Source organism: Schistocerca piceifrons, chromosome 1 (assembly GCF_021461385.2).
Source record: "Schistocerca piceifrons isolate TAMUIC-IGC-003096 chromosome 1, iqSchPice1.1, whole genome shotgun sequence".
Taxonomy (NCBI): Eukaryota; Metazoa; Arthropoda; class Insecta; order Orthoptera; family Acrididae; genus Schistocerca; species Schistocerca piceifrons.
In genome coordinates, this window is record NC_060138.1 from 561,762,496 (window position 1) to 561,783,587 (window position 21,092).

General features: G+C 40.8%; 1 protein-coding gene across 1 annotated transcript in view; it reads right to left on the reverse strand.

Annotated features, from left to right (window-relative positions):
* The window catches only part of LOC124796438 (zwei Ig domain protein zig-8-like), a 118,136-nt gene that overhangs the window by 23,279 nt on the left and 73,765 nt on the right, over window positions 1-21,092 (reverse strand). The window contains exons 3-4 of the mRNA XM_047260636.1: window positions 13,030-13,240; window positions 2,827-2,954 (exon numbers count right to left, since the gene is read on the reverse strand). Coding sequence (XP_047116592.1) covers window positions 2,827-2,954; window positions 13,030-13,240 — 339 coding nt within the window. The remainder of the gene's footprint in view (window positions 1-2,826; window positions 2,955-13,029; window positions 13,241-21,092) is intronic.

Consider the following 21,092-nt stretch of genomic DNA (forward strand, 5'->3'; position numbering starts at 1 on the left):
TGCACTCAGAACACATGGTCAAATGTCAGTCTAACTTCGTACATGTATACACCGTCAGCGAGTATGGAAAACGTCCACCAGACTGTACTAGTACTGTTCGTGTTTGGTGGAGTTCCCAGCTGTGGTTCGGGTAAAAATGAGATGTGGAGAGAGTAAGACGTAGAGTGATCACTGTGAAGGACATAGAGATGCCACGTACTTGTATGAGACAGCGTTATCAGCATCTGAAGAGTTTGAAAGGGGCCTCAGTGCATATCTTCATTTCGCCAGGTGGTCGAATCACATAATATCTAGATATTTGGAGCATTCGGGTGAGATAGTGGTTCGTTGGTGCAACGAGAGGGGTAGGATACTCTTCTTCGAGGTTTCGGTCTGCTATGTCTGACCAACACGAGGCGGGATAACCGAACTCCTTCAAGCACATCGTAAACCGTCCACATTTGCTCCTGCTATCTGAGAGTATGTAACGAATTCCCTGCAACATTCTGTGTCATCGGGCACCATTGATCGGAGACAGCTGTCGGACTAGAGAATTACCGCCTAATGAGTAGGCAGCCGTTAACACCACAACACGAACGGTAGTAGACAATTCGAAAACAGAAAGCTACTTGATATTTCATTTCGGTAAATAAACTTATTTCGGCTTTATTGTTTTCATCTGCACATGTCAGGACGTTTTCAGCAACGCTCCAAAGCTATTCATTAATATGCTGATGCACGTATATTATAATAATTTTGACTGTAGAAACTCAAGGTCGACAGCTAGCCGCTTGCTCAAAGACATTTACTATGAGTAAGCAGCTAGATGTCAACCTTGAATTTCTACAACAGTCACACAGTAGAAAACGTTGTGAAACACATGAGCAACACAACAATATCGAACAGTTTTAAAACATTGCTGAAAGTAATATTACAACTGCAGACAGCTTTAATGGTTTACTCAAAGTTGACATATGTCCATCTACAACGCCAGTACATGTACCGATGAAGGCAATAAAGCCGAAGTAAGTTCATACGCCAAAATAAAATATCAAGCAGCATACCATTTTCCAGTTCTCTTCTTAATGTCCTACTCTGACATAATATATGCTGCAGGTTCCACAGAAACAAACGGCGGTGTTTCTGGTACTGTGACACGGAAGCATGGACTGCCAGACCTCAAAATATCTTCAAGAGGACATGTTTTTGATAAACAGGCGGAAATCAATTTTGCCTAGTTACACGTGAATGGAATTTCATTCTTTGCAGCAATGAATCGCGGTTTTGCACTAACCTGAATCACAATTGCCGGCGAGTATGGCGGCGACGTGGGTAGAGTACTTATTATTCCAATATTTTACAGAATCACGGGGGTGTTACACCTGGCTGCATGGTGTGGAGAGTCACCGGATATGACTTGAGATGGCTGTCAGTAGTGACTGATGGGACTGTGGAGAACAACAGTACATCACAGACATCTCGTGTCCTCGTCTCTAGCCTCACGTGCCAGAGTAACGTGATGTTATATGAAAGTGCACGTCAAATTAGTCAACGGTACTCATTGACCTTTCTCCTTCATGTACAGGCATTCTCGTGTCGAAAAGAATCCCAATATCTATCTGTTCCCGATAGAACAGTAGTGGGATCAGCACGGACGTCAAGTCCGTGCCAACGCCAGTATCCACGATATCAAGTATCAGTTACAACATATGTGGACCAACTTGCCCCAGGAGACAATCTTTACAATGGACTCAGTGCCTGCTTTCAAGCCAGCGTGGGGTGCAACGTCATACTGTTGAGTGGTCTCATATTGTCAGGTTTTTTGTAAATTAGAATCGGTATTGTAATACTGAAACAATAACACGTACCCTCTCAACCATCCTCTCCCTATCGGCGCTTCAGATTTCTTGTCATGTGGAGTATTTAAAGAAGTTCCTTTTAGTTTACCACATAGAGTTCTTGGACATGTAAGAGCATTTGAACGGAATACACACTGTCTTCAAAGGAGTATATAAGATGAATACCAACAAAAGCAGAACTAGGATAATGGTATGTTCTCGAATTAAATCAAATGAACCTAAGGGAATCGGATTAGGAAACTTGAAGTAGTAGATGAGTTTTGCTATTTGGACAACGAAATGGCTGATAATAGCCGAAGTAATGAGACAAGGAAAGCATTTCTGAGGAAGAGAAATTTGTTAACATTGAATATAGATAGGTTTTACGAAGTCCATTCTCATTATATGTGTCTCTAGTGTAGCCATGTACAGAAGTGAAACATGGACGATAAACAGTTTACATAAAAAGAGAATAAATGCTTTCAAAATGTGGTGCTACAGAAGATTAGATGGGTCGATCACGTAACTAATGAAGGAGCTTTGGATAGAATTGGAGAGACAAGAAAAGTTGTGGCACAACTTGACCAAAAGAAGGGATCGATTTATAGGACACATTCTGAGACACCAAGGGATCAGCAGTTTAGTGTTCGAGAGAAGTATGTGACATTGTTTGTGTGTGTGTGTGGGGGGGGGTGGTCATACTGTGTCAAAATATTTAAATTTTTGATTGTATATCTTGATTAAGGAAATTTTAATAGTATTGGCTTCATAAGAAACTATTACTTAATCACACTGTGTCCACACTCCACCAATGTTGACCATTGGTCATATAATATGCAGCACAAAAAGAATCATCCATTATTACATGGCAGGTACCTACATCATACAAAATAAATAAGCTAACTAAATCCCGGAAAAAGAACAAGGTACTGAAAATCTTATCAGTGGCATTTTGTAACAACTGTGATGTTACACAGAGAATCCTGTACTTAAAGACGGCTGCTCCCACCTGACCATTGTGTCGCCAGAGGACGCCCGTCGGAGGCTCCGGGGCGAACGAGACGAGGCAGGTCAGGTTGATGGTGCTGCCCGCGTTGATGAACAAGTCCGGTTCCCCGACAATCTCCGTCAGCGGCTCTGGAAAGACCACAGCCTCAACAGACAAGACCATGCGAGTTTGTTTTCATATAAAAGACAGATCCACTGTAACATTTTGGCACCAGCTGTGAGGTACCGAGAAGCAGTATCTTTGGTAAAAAATAAAAATTAATAAATAATCCGAGGTATTAATTAAAAAGTATGTAGATAGATAATGCACAAAACGACATAATATGCAAAATCATAACTGTTGAACAGAAAGAATTATATAAGGAGAGTGGAATACAAAGGACAGGTAACTTTGGCAGTAGATAGAATGGAGGAAGATGAAAATAGCAAATCCGTCAAACATTCGAAAATATATCGCAAATTAATAGATAAATGTGGCATTTGGGGTGATGCCGATGTGAGCAAGGACGTGCCGATGCTGCTAAGCATAACTGAAGAGTCGTTGCTATTTGCTTTCCTCCTGAGCTTATCGTTAAAAAGTTGTCAATCGTTTAATGAGGCACTAAATAATTTCAAATCTGGACATACTTATTCGCACATTTGCATCATATGACGCACCAGTAACATGATTTTTAAAAGGCAGAGATGTATGATAGCACGAAAATCTCATCTCATTGTAGGATACAACAAATCGTATAAGAGCTGCAAACCAAAACACTGGCCGATGGCCTGAGAAAGAATGCGTCCTGCATGTCGTGTTTATAACTGCGCTGCGCGGAGCTTTTTTAGTTAGTGGGAAAATGTCAACAGACGCTTCACGTCTCATTTCCAAAGCTGTAAAATGAGGAAAATCCTGATCAACATATTCTGGATACAGTTTTAATCTGCCAGGAAGTTTCATATCAGCGCACACTCCGCTGGAGAGTGAAAATCTCATTCTGGAAACATCCCCCAGGCTGTGGCTAAGCCATGTCTCCGCTATATCCTTTCATTTTAGGAGTGCTAGTTCTGCAAGGTTCGCAGAAGAGCTTCTGTAAAGTTTGGAAGGTAGGAGACGAGATACTGGCAGAAGGAAAGCTGTGAGTACCGGGCGTGAGTCGTGCTTCGGTAGCTCAGATGGTAGAGCACTTGCCCGCGAAAGGCAAAGGTCCCGAGTTCCAGTCTCGGTCGGGCATACAGTTTTAATTTGCCAGGAAGTTTCAAACAATCCAGCACCTGACTGAACGTATGCCTGCGAGGTTGGAAGCTGTCACCAGGCTAAGGGTAGGCGAACACCTTACTGAATTCCAGCATTACCGATTGAGGGCGCCACGAACTTGTAAGTCATTTTCAGCCAGGAGTCCGAATTCTTTCGATCACGTAGTGTACCTAGGGGAAAGCCAGAGATCACTTTTGATTTACTCGATGACTGCCCGTCAAGTACTAAGAACTGTCGCCTCTCTGACAGGAAATCACGAATCCAGTCGCATAAAAGAGACAATATTCCATAAGCACTCAATTTGATTGGGAGCCACTTGTGACCTACGGCGTCAAAAGCTCGCGGAAAACCTAGAAATACGAAATCAATTTGATATCCCATGTCGATAGCACTCGACACTTCGTGTGAGTAAAGAGGTAGTTGTGTTTTAAAGAATTATGTTTTCTAAATCTCTGCGGACTATTCCTCAATAGACCTCTTCGAGGTAATTCATATTGTTCGAACACAATATATGTTCCTAAATCCTGCTGCATGACGACGCTGATAATATGACCCTCTAATTTAGTGAATTACTCCAGCTGATTTTCTTGAATATTGGTAACACCTGTACAACTTTTCAGTCTTTATGTACGAATCTTTCGTCAAACGAGCGGTTGCATGTGGTTGTTATGTATGGAGCGGTTGCATCAGCATTGTCTGAAAGGAACCTAACTGGTATACAAGCTAGACCAGAGACTTGTTTTTATTAAGTAATTTAAGTTGCTTCACTACTTAGAAGATATCTACCTATAAGTCACAGAGGTGGCAGCTGTTCTTAATTCGAATTATGGAACATTATTTCGTGTTCTTTGGTGAAGGAATTTCGGAAATCTGTGTTGAGTAACTCTGTCTAGTAGCGCTGTCAACGATAGCGTTTCCATTATTACCGTGCAGAGAAAGCATTGATTGTGTCTTGCTGCCTGCATATTTTATATACGAACAGAATCTCTGCCAGTTTTCGAGACAATATTTCGTTGTGGAAACTATTATAATTATCAAGTATTGAAGTCCGTGCTAAATTACAAGCTTCTATAAAATATTCCCAATTGTGAGGGATTTGCATTCGTTTAATTTTGGCATGCTTTCTTCGTCGTTTCTGCAACAGTGTTCTGACGTATTTTGTGTACCATGAGGTATTTGTTCAGTCTTTGATAATTTATTTGGTATAAATCTCTCAACTGCTGTCGATAATATTTCTGTAAATTCAAGCCATATCTGGTCTACAGTTACATCGTTAACTTGTAAGGAGTGAAGACAGCCCCCCAGGAAAACATCGAGGGAATTTTTATCTGCTTTTCTGAATACGCATATTTATCTTTTATTCTTCGTGGATTCGGGAGCTATGGTATTCATTATCGGTATGAAAACCCCGTGTTCACTAATCCCAATACCCGCTTTTGTGCTTGTTATTAACTCAGGATTATTTGTTGCTAAGAGATCAAGTGTGTTTCCGCAACCACTTCAAATATTCGATTGGGGCTAGGCCGAGCGTGTTTTCACAACGGTTTACTGCTCGAGTGGGCTTATGAACAAATTGCTCGAAATAATTTACAGAGAATGCGTTCAACACGATTTCAGATGATGTTTTAAGCTTACAGGGGAGTTGGAACGCCTTATCTCGACAATGTTAAATTTAGTGACTTGGCTCCCCTGTATTTCAGGAACCACTGTAGCCACTGACATGAAACTTTTACAGAACATTAAATTGTATGTTCTGAGTCTGCTGAACTACAATAATTGCATTTCAGCCACTGCTTTGGGAAATACAATTTTTTAATTACGTGGTTAAAATTTTGGGTACTTTTCTTGGATGTTATTCTAAATAATTTAAATTATACTTAACAGTATGTTCTTCTTTTAGTTCAGTAGACTCGGGATATGTATGTTATTACTCCCGGAAAATTTGAATACTCTACTCGAAGTGGTTTCTGAGATTTAGGGTGAAATGCAATAGAAAATGTAAACTTTCATGAACGGTTTCTAAAGTTTCAAAAGACTGTAACTCACTTAATATGTACTTAATTTTTTATTTTTAGTGACTCAGAAGCATCCCGCACCATACTGTGTATCATTCTCTAGATCTTCTTCCAAGATCTTTCTTCTTTTCTTTTTTCTAGACTCCTTAGTGGCCAACTGTGCTGCATACTCTGCTTTATCAATGCATACCTTGTTCAAGTTTTCTGACGCAGTTTGTTCCAGGATTAATTCGCATGTGCTCTAGCACTTTCACCCTACCAAAATTGCCATCTTTAAAAGCAATAACAGCATCGCTGACACCCCATCACCCTTAGTGTCTTCATTCCAACAAAAACATTTTTTGGTAAGTCCACGTAACTTTATTCAACGACTCATTGGGATTTTGAGTCTGACCATGCAGACATTTCTTCATTAATTCAAGATTTTCCAGGTCTCTGTAAATACGTTTTGTGATATCCATGACTACCACTGGGCTGGAATGTTTATAGCTGCATGAACGTCTTAAATACTGGGCATTGTGGCAATTGCATCATGAATCAGGTCCAGGAGGGCAAAGGAAGTGTACTGGTTTTACATCAGTTTACAGTCTATGGAAAGATGTAGTCCATACTGCCTGCTTCATTTTCAATAAATCCTCAGTATTATTTCTAATGGCCATCCCATAATACTGCTGTAGTTCATCAATCATTTTGTCTGTCTGACTGCTTCTTATGGTTTTGCCATAAGAAAGTTTCTTGTCTCTCAGTATTCAATTTCCTAAACCTGGCACCTTATCCTCTTATGTATATGAACTTCTATATAAAAAAATTACCGATTTTATTAGATCTTGAAGTAATGCGCGTAAAAATTTTAACGTTTTCAACCGGTGTAGATTATATTTAAAAAATAAAATAAAATACTTCCCATATGAGTTTATAAGTGATATACACTACTAGACATTAAAATTGCTACACCACGAAGATGACGTGCTACAGACGCGAAATTTAACCGACATGAAGAAAATTCTGTGATACGCTAATCATTAGCATTTCAGAGCATTCACACAATGTTGGCGCCGGTGGCGACACCTTCAACGTGCTGACTTGAGGAAAGTTTCCAACCGACTTCTCATACACAAACAGCAGTTGACCGGCGTTGCCTGGTGAAATGTTGTTGTGATGCCTCGTATAAGAAGGAGAAATGCGTACCATCACGTTTCCGACTTTGATAAAGGTCGGATTGTAGCCTATCGTGATTGCGGTTTATCGTATCGCGATATTGCTGCTCGCGTTGGTCGAGATCCAACGTCTGTTAGCAGAAAATGGAATCTGTGTTTTTAGGAGGGTAATACGGAACGCCGTGCTGGATCCCAACGGCCTCATATCACTAGCAATCGAGATGACAGGCATCTTATCCCCAAGGCTGTAACGGATCGCGCATCCACGTCTCGATCCCTGCGTCAACAGATGGGGACGTTTGCAAGACAACAACCATCTGCACGAACAGTTCGACGACGTTCGCAGCAGCATGGTCTATCAGCTCGGAGACCACGGCTGCGGTAACTCTTGACGGTGCATCAAAGACAGGAGTGCCTGCGATGGTGTACTCAACGACGAACCTGGGTCCACGAATGGCAAAACGTCATTATTTCGGATGAATCCAGGTTCTGTTTACAGCATCATGACGGTCGCATCCGTGTTTGGCGACATCGTGGTGAACGCACATTGGAAGCGTGTATTCGTCATCGCCGTACTGGCGTATCACCCGGAGTGAAGGTATTGAGTGCCATTGGTTACACGTCTCGGTCGCCTCTTGTTCGCATTGACGGCACTTTGAACAGTGGACGTTACATTACACATGTGTTACGACTCGTGGCTCTACCCTTCATTCGATCCCAGCGAAACCGTACATTTCAGCAGGATAATGCACGACCGCATGTTGCAGGTCCTGTAGGGGCCTTTCTGGATACAGAAAATGTTCGACTACTGCCCTGGCCAGTACATTCTCCAGATTTCTCACCAATTGAAAACGTCTTGTGAATGGTGGCCGAGCAACTGGCTCGTCACAATTCACCAGTCACTACTCTTGATGAACTGTGGTATCGTGATGAAGCTGAATGGGTAGCTGTACCTGTACACGCCATCCAAGCTCTGTTTGACTCAATGCCCAGGCGTATCGAGGCCGTAACTACGGTCAGAGGTGGTTGTTTGGGGTACTGATTTCTCAGGATTTCTCAGGATCAATTTCACCCAAATTGCGTGAAAATGTAAAGACATGTCAGTTCTAGTACAATATATTTGTCCATTGAATACCCGTTTATCATCTGCATTTCTTCTTGGTGTAGCAATGTTAATGACCACAGGAACTACCTACTTCAATTTCGCTACAAGAGAAACTATGTCTAACAACAACAAACACGGCACCGCCAACTGTGTTTATATTACCCTTTCTGAACAACGTTAGGTCCTTCTCAAATATTTCAGCTGAACTTCTCTGGCTTTAGCCAACTTTCCAATGCCAATAACGATATGAGCATCAGTAGTTTCCATTAGCGCTCGTAACCTTGGTACTTTCCCAGCACAGCTTCGACAATTTATAACTGTTTTACCGATCTACGTTTTTTCTTTGTTCGACATACATCCTTTGAAACTGCAGTTCTGTACCCTAAGAAACCGCTAAATCCACGCCACATGGAGCCCGCTACCCGTGTATGCGCCTCCTGCTTGTAATTTAGCGGAACCCGAAACCCCATCAAGTTCGGGCGCAAGTTGAGGAATCTACAACTGACTCGGTTACAGAACCATCTGATAGTAGATTCTGTCGACTATGCTGCAAATTGACAGCTCTGATTTCATCTCGAAAGCAAGAATGGCAGCCTTTAGCACTTCAAGGAGCTGTCCGCAGCGAAAGAGAATCTCTTTCGACCCAAAGTGACATACGTTGCTGGTACTGCCATGAACCGCCACCTGCAGTTAGTTGCACCCTGTGCTCTTCATGGCATCCAGAATGACTCACTCAGTCTCTGGAATGACTCCATATGGTATGCACGCGGAGTGCATTCTGGTGGCTTGCTTTCCTTTGTTGGGAGCGATGTCCCTAGGTGTCCCCACAAAGCAAGTAACATTACAGCTACCAACTACCAATAATAGTGTTCTCTGTGACTGCCCGGATTCTGCAGGTTAAGAGGATTACTCTGAAGCAGCACAAGCGACTACATCTGGCTGAGGGACATGGACAGCCAGAGACAGCACCTCGAATGTGTTCGCCAGCCTACCACGCCCCTTGGCGTCCTCCCACTCCACATCGGGTGAGGGGAAAACCTCAACGAGAGCAGTAACTCGGCGAGCCACCAGTGCAAGCCGATCGGCAGACTCGTGGGTAGTGCTGGACGTCTATTGAATCTCTACTTCCGGCCCGTAAAAGTGATGCCCATCCACTGCAGCCTCAGACTGTGTAACCAGAGCCAACACATCCCGGAGTCGAGAGCGAAGCGTCACCAACACATCTCACAATCGCGCACAGCAATCACAGTCATCATCCATACCACAGACGGTGGAAAACTACGCTACGCGGGCAAACAAGCGACTACCAACTCGTGCTGCGGAACTCTACTGCAAACACTGACGGAACGCAAAAACTTGGTGTAGATAAATTAGATTAACTACCAGATTTTCAAAAACTAATCTACCAAAGCACACAGGTGAGGACAAATAATTCACTCCTGGTTATGTACTTCTAAAATGTCAGAAAATCTATTACTTTCCGACAACGCGAGACATATGTCCAGTAAGTATTAAGTTAACATCCAGAAACGCAAAAGCTAAACTACCGAAGGACACAGATGGGACTGAATAATTCGTTCGTGGTTACGAACTCGCAAAATGACACAAAATCGATTACAACCCGGTTGCTGTTCTGTCTTCGCCGGCGACTGCCGCGTAACTGCCAGCATAGGCCTGCCTTGCTGCATACAACGACGGAGTCTTGCACCAGAGCTCCACTTGATGGTTTTTTACACTTCAGTAACCGACTCTGGCTTTATTGCTGTGCAGTTTCGTTATATTTCTCGGATATTTATGCGAAGTTTTCAAGGTCAAAATTAACAAGCGCTATATCACTGCAATTATCTTTCCAAGACGTACTGAATGCAATTATGAAATGAATACGGTTCCATTGAAACAACGGTTCTATTTTTAATATTTCGATTAATGCCAGAGTTCAGCTTACTATCTATAAATATCGTCACGTGCTTCTCAGCACATGCAAACTACCAGTTGCCAAAAAACCTCGTTTCGATGTCTGCAAACGTCCACAAAATAAGAGGTATTTCGACTTACGTGGTACATACATGAACATTGTTCGTTCTCAATTTTATTTCCCCACTCTCAACAAAACGCGAGGTGTCTTAATATCAACGCGGGATGAGGGAGACATAAGTTGACTATATTTGATACTCTCGCAGTATGCTTAGATACTTCGGCTATAAACGTACTGTATCATACGCTTCCGAAATTTTCGCAACCTGCAGCGTGTATCCGCTCTGTTCTGTTGGCCTATTTAGTTGAACAACAAAATTCAATAACTGTCTTCACGTTTATCGATATTTTAATAGTCATTTACAGATATTGGAACACAGGGACATAATATTGTGCTTACTGATACAGTCGGATGGCAGTGTTAACATACCGTGGCATTTCGACGAGAATCATAGACATTGCAACGCTCTGCCACTGTGGCACCGTCCATTGCCGATGGTCATGCGCCCAATTCAGTCGTAATTGCCGATATCGTGACGTTAACATTGGCACTTGCATGGGTCGTCGGTTGCGGAAGTCCGTCGTTAGAAGCGCTCGGTACACAGTCTGCCCAGCCTATGACGTCTGACATCTCGGTTTCGCTACGTCTTAAAGACACTGACGAGTGGTCCAGTTTCCTAAATTCTCATGCCGAGTCTCAAAGCCGGCATCATCTGCCCACGGTCAGATTCACGTAGATCGCGCCTTCCCATTCTGCACACGAAGAGCGCGCTCACTGATACTCCATGTACCGTGTCTTGTCTTTATTCATCCCTTGCCAGGTGACGCTGCTATGCCTGTACGGGGCTATATCGATAGGACGTCGGTGGTCATAATGTTGTGACTGATCAGTGTAATTATCACCATAAGATACGCAACTAAAGCGTTACTTTTTTAAACGTCAATAACGGTAGTCAATAATGTGGAATCTGCTGTCCTCCCAAGAATTGACCGAGCGAGGTGGGACAGTGGTCAGCCCGCCGGATTCGCTTTCGGGAGAGTGACGGCCCAAGTGACCGTACGGTCATTCATACTTTGGCTCTTCGTGATTTTCCTAAATAGCTTCACGCAAACTACAGATTGGTTCCTTTCAAAAAGGCACTGCCAATTTCCTTCTCCATCCTTCCGTAATCCGAGTTTATGCTTCGTCGCTGACTGTGCTGTCGGCGGGACGTTTAATTAATTTTACTTTCTTCCTTCCTTCTATAGCAACTAAAGCTGTCAAATGCAGGTGTCTGTTTGTAGTCAGATTACGCACGAATACCTTTTATATTATAAGCATTTGTCTTTCCTATGTGGTCTGCCTTTTCATACCTGCTACAACCTATCAAGTACTAAACAGTAAATTATGACTAAGATGCAAGAATTTGTACAATAATCGTATTCTATCATCAAGCACTGACTGTCTCGTAGAGTGCACTGTCGTTCAGTGCACTACAAAATTACGGACAAGATGGACAAAATGAAGGAGCAAGTACAGAAACAGAAACTGTGCGAAGAAACGCACACTGGTTTCGACTACTGCAAGTGTTAACAAATCATTTAGAAATTCATCTTGGAATCCAGTATATGAAGATTCCAAATATTTAAACTATTTGCGAGGGTACTTTCAATCACGTTTACGAAGAAATTTTGAAGCGCAGTTTTACTTTTCCGATAAGACTTCCGGAGCCACATTCATGGAATGAGGAAGGAGAATAAACGTCAGGAAATTGTTAAAAATAAATTTTAAAACGAAGTTAGAGATAGGTTGCTGCTAATAATTGTACTGTATAACACACTAGCTTTTTTATTAACAGTTCATTTTAAAGTTAAGTTGTGTTTTATTACTGTGTCCATAAGTGGCTGATGCTAGATGTGCGAAGTATTTTGATGTTATCACTGTTTGGCCTCATGCAGTTCCATAAGTGATATTTCGAAACCATACACAGAATTTTGGATTGCTGAAAGCACTCCAAAGAGCCATCTTGGACGGCATATAAGTTAACAATAATATCTTACACGCCGCCTAAAATGGATCTTCGATGTTTGCAAATAAAGGAATATTCATGTGATCTTGGCTGTAAAAAATTTTACCAAGTAAAACAGGTGGCTCCTTCTAATGTCTCAGCATGAGAAAACATAGTCGTGTAGTGAATTAGTTGTTGGCTTGTTGATTTACCTTGTGCTCTACTTTCTTACTGAAAAGGAATGTTCATTTTAATATCATGAATTCTGTACAGATGGCATTTGCTGAAAGATATCAGATTCTGCTTTATCTTTTGGTTTGGTGTCAAGTAATATTGTTTCTGGTTGTTATTAATCTCAGTTCGCTTACTAACTGGGCTGTATTATTAACAAAAAATATGTGTTTGGAAGTGTTTAATCCCCTACAATCCCGAATCTTACCACTCCCAAAACATTCCTGTACAAAAATGTAAGAATTGCTCTAGTACACTGTAAATCCATCTACGTCAAACAGTGAAAATCGGACCAGAAAACTGTGGATAATCTTAGCTGTAGGGCGTTCGGAGACCCATATAAACAAACTGTAGCTGTTAAACCTTGTATATAAGCGAATTTAACTTCATCACTGAACACAATTATTTTTGTGACATCTGCGGCTAACACTTCGTGCGGCAAAACTCACACCCCTTTAAATCGTTTGGTCAAAGATTCTGTACCTCACTCAATTTACCTACGATGGTGAGATGCACGGGATGCCCGATGGGAGGCGTGGTGCTAATCTGGCACTCGTAAATGCCAGAGTCCTTCTTCTGCGCGTAGCGGATGTGCAGCGTCCAGTCCTCCGTGTGCGGGGAGTGCAAGGCTTCGAAGCGCTGGTCGCTGGTGTACGTGTAGCGGCCGACCGTCAGCAAGTGGATGTCGCGGTGTCGTACCCAGGACACCTGAAAGCGCAGCGAGTCTAATGTAGTCCAGCTCCATAAAATAGTAAAGGCTGCTTTTCTTAACACAATCACAGATATGAATAAATAAATAACCGCGACAGCTGCCGTGATGAGATTTATTGGTCTCCTGTTGTTTTATAGAAAGTTTGGTGACTATGATATCATCATCATGTGCCAAAGAAGTATCCTAAAGGAGACGCAAAAAAAAAAAACTTTTGTTAACCTACAAGGGTTAAACCGTGTGACAAAACTTTCATTACATTACAAATACCAGAAGAAAGATCATGGAGCTTTTAGACATAGAAGCCGTCTCTCAATAAAACGTAGTTGTCTCTTACCCTCGCAGAACGTAGATAACGCAACCATCAAAAACCTTGACAACAGACTATATGCGGGATGTAAGCTAGAACAAACTAGGATTCTAAGAACCCATACTAATGCTAAAAAACTGAACCTCAGAAGAGATTTTGATAAAATTTCGCTGAGGAAAGCCATATGCTACTTTAGAAAGTGTGTATTGCAACTCATTTATTAATCTGAAGCATACAACGCTAAATACGGAACAATAACCATTTTCAGCTTTATCATATTTGTGAGAATGCTTACATTGTTTGATAGGTTATACATAATGCGATTAAATGTAAACAAATAGAAAATAATTTAACATTCCTCGTACTAATGTCAGTCACAAACTCGTTACCATTTTGTCGCTCAGCTACATGGAAGTGCTATAATTTTTGTATTGCGATCAAGTTTCCTTAAAAAGCACATGGTTATGTGGTGAGCGATACTGTTTTACGATTATGGGTATCCAGAGTCATTTAAGGTCTTTCTTTCTGTTCCCGTCTGGATGTTTGCGTTGTCCTCATCGTCATTTTATAATCATAGACGTGGGAGTCACCGAAGAGTTCTCAAATAAAACTAATTTGACCAAGGTTCCGAACATCTCAGCCGCTGTCTCCCTGCCAATAAAGCCATACGCACATTTCATTTTATTTTACTGGCACGTGACGCGTACTTGGGTAACAGCTACAATACGATGTTTACGCAGCCCTCAGCGTGTTTAATCCATACCAGTCCATACTTCCACATCCTTACTAATAGTATAAGTACGAAAGTAGCTCCGTCTGTTAGGTTTTCCAGGATTCTACCGCTCTTTGTAGATATTTGGTACGGAATAGCTACAACCTTCACGAAGACCATAGGCTAGTTTAGAATGTTGTATCCTTTTGGGAATTTTTAACATTTTTAAATATGGTACACAAGAGTGGTATGCAGACACGACGCTGGCGTGATGATTGGCGAATCTTAGTGTCCGTTGACTATGTCCTTACAGTACATATTCAATGTTACTGGGCGCTTGGTTTATGACACTGAGTTTCTACACCATCTGGCACAGGCTGAAAACAACATCTAAGTAAAACTACTACTATAATCCTCGCAAACATTAATCTGATTCAGAGCAGAGTTCTAAGAGCTCAGGTTGCGAAATTTAGTGGAATCCGACAAAACTCTGAGCCGTCCCATGTCCGCCGGGGCTTCGATGCAGAACGTCAGGTGGCCTCAAGAACTACAGTGACAGTAGAAGAGCCACAAATGCTTCACATTTTAGGTGCTGAATGTCACGCGTCTCTTGTAGCTTCAAAGATCCCTGAAGACTTACAACGACGGCGTGATTTAAAAGCTGTAAGACAAACAGAGAGTCGTACCTTTACATGTGGGAAGTGAGAGGCTTTTGGAGAGGTCGCATTTGATTACGATTCGTTATCTGACTATTTTAATCCGAAATTAGCCATCACAGAAGATGGATGAAGATAATATAACACATTAAAGTGGTGTTCCTCTGGCGGTAAAATCTCACATCACTATTGAGCCAGAGAATCACCTAAAGACTGTACTTCTGCACAAATTTAATGAATCGACGCATTTTATAAAATATAGTTAGAAAGTATAATGCATACATTCAGATTCGACATATAACAAAATAACAGAAACGCATTCATTATGTAACTGTACACTGGAACTGCATACATTTTATATACATACGTCTCTCTACCATTACATACACAGACATCTCGTAAAATTACTAACTTACTTACCCTTTATCTCACATAATTAAAAAACTACTGATATGTGAGGGAAGCAACGACTAACAGATAGTCAAATTATAAATGAATCCCTGTTATGTACAATGATACCGTGATGAAAAATGATACCCTAGGGAAATTGATAAATCATTCTAAGAATCTCTAATAAAAGAATAGGTTCTCATTTGAGTCTAAACAAAAGATCGACGAAACATTCTTCAAGAAAAAACCTCAAAATGTTTCTCCATATCTGTTAGACATGGTAATCACTGTCTCTGGAAATAGAGGTGCTTCCTGAGAAATCTCATGTATCTCTAGCAAATTTTTCCATCATTTACAGGGGAATTTCCTATCAGTCCATTTCCTTTCTTTGTGAGTTGAGGCAAATATCTGCTACTCCGTGGGCATCCTTTTCCTTCCACAGAGGAAACCTACAGCGAACATTGTCTCACTGTTAACCTTCCACAAATGTTGTCTCAATCCCTTCCAGAGCGGCTCTAATCTCATTAGAAGCTGCTTGTGCACAGCGTGATTGTATTAAAGGGGAAAAGGCATTCCGGAATTTTGTTCAGCAGCCAAGCAGTGTTGGAGTAGAGCTTAACCGTTTGAATCACTTAACTCTGAAGGTTTCATGAAACACGATAATCATTCGATTTAATGTTTTTATTGTTACTGCAGCTTCCTTGCCTTTCTATTGATCTTAATTTCATAATTTTCACGACATATGTATTTCAAATGAAATCTCTTAAATTAGAAACTTCTGTGGGTGTCTTTACGTAGTTTCTAGAGGGAAGCGTTTTACTCAGAACATACTTACAGGATTGTTTACTATTTTCAATTTACCTGTTATCTGCAAAGCTGTATCTCAGATGACATTGTAGGCACTATAAATTAATCTTGATAAATAAGAACGCTGAAGATCTCTAATTGTGGCACCTACACGTCGAAGTGCAAAGTGGAGAATAAATCTATGTTACGTCTTCGAAAAATTTGGCCGTTAGTTTTCTAACAGTGTGTGCGTGTGTGTGTGTGTGTGTGTGTGTGTGTGTGTGTGTGTGTGTGTGTGGGTGTGTGTGAAGTGCCCTCATTCATCTGCGAGAGGGAGGAATTATCAGATACCTTGGAATAAAGTTTTTGCTCTATCGAATGAGATTACCTTTGGCTCGTTCAACATCATATGTAATGTGTTATACGTTTGTACTACGACATGTTCATCGTAGTTCTCACTATATACGCAAAATAAACATTATCACAGACTTATCTCTGCTGCTGTTTTTTTCTATGCCAAAAGAAGGTGAGGAGGTTAACTACAACTTTCAAAACATACATTAATATCATATTCAGGTATACGTACACTATAATCTCAAAGTTACGTGTTCCAGGGGTTCATACTGTTATAAATGATGAATGTTAAAAACTAACTGCGGTGGTTGCATCGCATTACATCAGCTGCATTCAGAGAAATTGGTAAGTGAAGCTGAAGCTTAAAATATAAGAAACGCTCTGCTATTGAACATCCCGAGTTGCAAGCGTGAACCTTACGTTGCTCATAATCGAGATGTGATTGACGTACTACGATGCAACAAACACTCTAGTTACTGCTATTTACACAGTTATCAAGTGGACTAGAAACGATACAGATGTTCACTCACACGCATAGAAAAATAAGGAAAGGTTTTGTTCCTTCGTGCTTTATTGATTTTTACCACAGTACTAGAATGCCATTGCTTGCTGGTGTAGAAATACTTTCATACTTGTTTCAAAGTTTTGTCAACACTAGAAGGGCCATAAAGTTAACGTAAAACCGAATATCACAGGCTAGGATAAAGACAAGTAATGGCTGATCTAGGATATAACAGAGGTAAATGGTAGTTATACGAATTTTTGTGAATGGACATCTGCATTGTTTGCAGTCCAGTTATTAACAGCGTTAATAACAATAACTGCAGCGTTTGTTGCGTCGCAGTACCTGAGTTGCATTGCGATTACGAGCAAAGTGGGGTTCACGTTTGCATCTCGGGATGTGCAATAGCCGCGCGTTTCGTTTATTTCAAGCGTGAACTTCACGGGATCTAGATGACCCAATTCTGTGCAACTAAAGCCACTCCTTTCGTGATCTTTATTTCAATTGATTACCTATAAAAACGTAAGTATCCGTTGAAAATAATATTTGCATATGTTTTAGATTGTATCGCTGGATTTACTTTCATGAGCCTTTGCCTTACATTCGTACTTCTGAAAGTAATTTTCCATTATCAATTGTTGTTCCAGAGATATCTCAGTCGAAACTTTGGATGATTCGGACCAAATGAAACAGGCATGTGCTCAAAAAGTAGCATTAGTATAGGGTAAAGTGCCCTCTATCAGCAAGGCAGATGTATTTTCTGGTGTGCAAGCGATCATGCATCTAATATCTTTCATTTGGATTAGACAGCGGTTCTTGCGGGCCTTGGAGAATGAATAAGTTCCCGTCTCATCATTCCCCGCATTCAGCTGGCGAGAAATACAGTGAACAAGCTGGCGAGGGCAGTCGTTATACACAAAGAAGAGCACATTGCATCGCAACGGCCATATGTGGGCGTCCTTTGTGCCGTTGAAGAAGAACACCCCCTCCCTGTCGAAAAAATGGTGCTATTACGGGGATAACAACCTTACAATGTAGCGGCACTGGTTACTTTGCACTACAGAAACATCAAATGAGAACTCGATTTGTAACTGATGGCGCCCCACGCCCTGAACTCTGGGATTGTAATAGTATGTTCTGAGCGAATGCAATCTAGAATAGGCTACTCCACTGGTCTACGCCATACACTGGTGCGTCCGTCACTCCCATGCGGACAGAACGGACCCTTATTACTGAACACAACAGAGTGCCATCCACGCTCCGGTCAACTTTTTCAAAACACCTGAGTAGCCTTGCTTCGTAGTTTCGTGACGTCTGTGTTAGCACACATATGAAGCACTAAACTTAGTACTTCATTTATTTACATCATGTCTTATCCTAAAACGAGGAGTTTTGCTTGTGCAATAGCTCAGTAGTAGCCCAGCTTTTTCGAAACTGTTATGCTTTTATACTCGGTACCCTTCCTCCTTATTCTATGGACATGTGATATACTCCCTTCAACATAATGTTATCTATTCTCCATGTGTTCTCTGTTTTGGTTTTCTGAATTATTTCGCTGACTTCTTCGACGGAATAACTATTCCTTTCCGTGAGTCTCTTCAGAACGACTAAATTCTAGGTTTCCGGTGAAAACCGAACCTCCATCAGTAAAAACCGAACCTCTATCGATTCTTCTTGTTTTCTGCCTGTCTATACGACTATTAAGCGAGGATGTAATGGATTTTGTTTTAAAAAAAATCGTTTTTTCAAAAATATTATTTTCTTGACCTACACAGTTTAGTCTATGTTCTGGGTGAATTTATCATGATAGCAGCTTTACAAATGCCTTTTCATTGTTAAACTGATTAACTCAGCAATGGTGACCACTCTCACCTTTCCCGACATTTGATAAACTGCTTGCTTCAGCGGAATCTTTTTCAGTGTGAAGGCTATTTTCTCTCGATATTTTTGGCTGACATCTATATCTCTGGCTGACATCTATATCTTATACTATCCCATATCAGTAGGTGGAAGCTTGAATTCGCAAACCTTTAAGTGTAAGTCAAGATTTAAGCATAATGGGTAGTGGAAAAACTGTGTTTAGAAAACGGAGGTGTCGTGGAAATCGGATTACCAACAAGAAAGAGGAAGCAGCTCGAAATGAAGCTCTCAGCTTCAGCATCGGAACTTGGGACAGGGGGATAGTACAGGTGCGTAAATGATGTTGATAAGGATTCCACTGGATTCAGACTTATTAATTTAGAGCTTTTCTGCCAGGCTATAGGGTTTTCATGTTCGTGTGTTAGCTGTAAAATTACCGAATACATGATTGTTGTTGAAGAAACAAAAGTGGGAATAGCTTGTGATTTAAATTAATTTGTAATTCGTGTGACTATGATTTTCATTTTCCTACTCCAGAAAAAGTGACACTGGTACCTATGAAATCAATTTCAGGTTAACATTTGCTCTGACATGCCTTGGATACGGCAGGGATGGAGGTAATTTATTGTGTGATTTTCTGAATATGTCTCAACGTTGTGCAAGGTTTGAACAAATGAATGAAGAAATGTCTGATGCCTGTATGCGATACTGCCAAAGTTTCAATGATGAAATCAATGGAGAAATTAGTGGAAATAAACCAAAAAGAAATAAATCTTGGGGTAGATATTCATGACAGTGAATCTCCTACAAATGTTTCTGACCTATGTGTGTCTTTAGATGGGACCTGGATGAAAAGGGGTCACACATCTCTGTATGAAGTTGCATCTATTACTGGTATTAACCAAGGTAAAGTTTTAGATGTAGAAATTATGTCTAAATACTACCACCAGTTTGCAACAAGGAAAATATCCAACAATGAAGACAGTGATAATCTGTGGCAAGAAAAGCATGCAGTAACATGCTCTAAAAATTATAGTGGCTCAAATGGGGGCATGGAGGTTGCTACAGTTGTATCTCCTCCAGATACGAGAACCCGTGTGATACTAAATACCTTGGGAACTGCTCTTCGTTCAAAGCTGTAACAGATAAAAATCCGTAAAGTAAAACAATAGAAATGTTGGCATGTGTTGGCCACATCCAAAGGAGACTTGGTAGTAGGCTTCGTCGCTTGCTGAAAGAGAAGAAAGGTGAAGTACTTGAGGATGGAAAACCACTAGAAGGAAAAGGTTGGCTTTCTCTGAAAGAAATTCATTCTCTTCAGTTATTTTGTGGCGGAGTTACCAGAAAAAAACACATAATTTAGAGGCAATGAGGTGTGACGTGTGTGATTTTTTTTCCGCAGACTGACCAAACAGCAATGCAAAATCTCTGTTCGAAAGACGATTGGTGTAAGTTCAAGAACAAAAATGAGACGGATTCGTATAAACACTCACTACCAGAAACTGTTATGAATGCAATGACGCCCCCATTCAGGTTTCTTGCACACCCAGATTTATTTAGGAAGTGTCTTTACGGAAAGACACAAAATGCAAATAAAAGCCTCAATAATTAATTTGGATTAGATGCTGAAAAAGGACATTCTGTAGCCTTGAAGTAATCAAAATAGGTGTCTATGATACAGTTATATGTTACAATAACGGAAAAAAGGGCAGAATTGAAGTACTGAAGAGAGTTGGTATAGATCCTGATGTGTTTACAACAAATAATTTTACACCATCGACGAGAGCAGGGTCAAGACAGGTAACAGATCAGTGACTTAGCAGCAAATACAGGCCAGGCAGATTCGAAGAGGAGAGAAGAGAAACCTTGAGGATGAGGACTATCAGTATGGAGGATTTTAAAACTGAGGTAAGCTTATTACATGTAGAAGAATTAGAAGAAAATCTTTGAACTTAAATTTCTTTGTTTTACATTTTTTACGTTATTACAAGCCTTTTCTGAAAAAGTATATATCCTAATTCTCTGAAATTATCAGGAATCTTCGCTACGTATTGTTCTGTCCCTTGAACTAAAAAATACGAGGTCCTGCAACTACAGTGTGATTTTCAGATGATTGTATGTAGACAAGAAAGTTAACTTTAAGATGTGCAAAATTAAAAACTCTGTTAATGATACAATTTGTACCATGAATTACTAAATTTATTTCAGTGGTCTTATAATCTTCTCACAACACTACAAGAATAACTTCAGTTTAATTGTATGATTAGAATTTGAGTTGTAG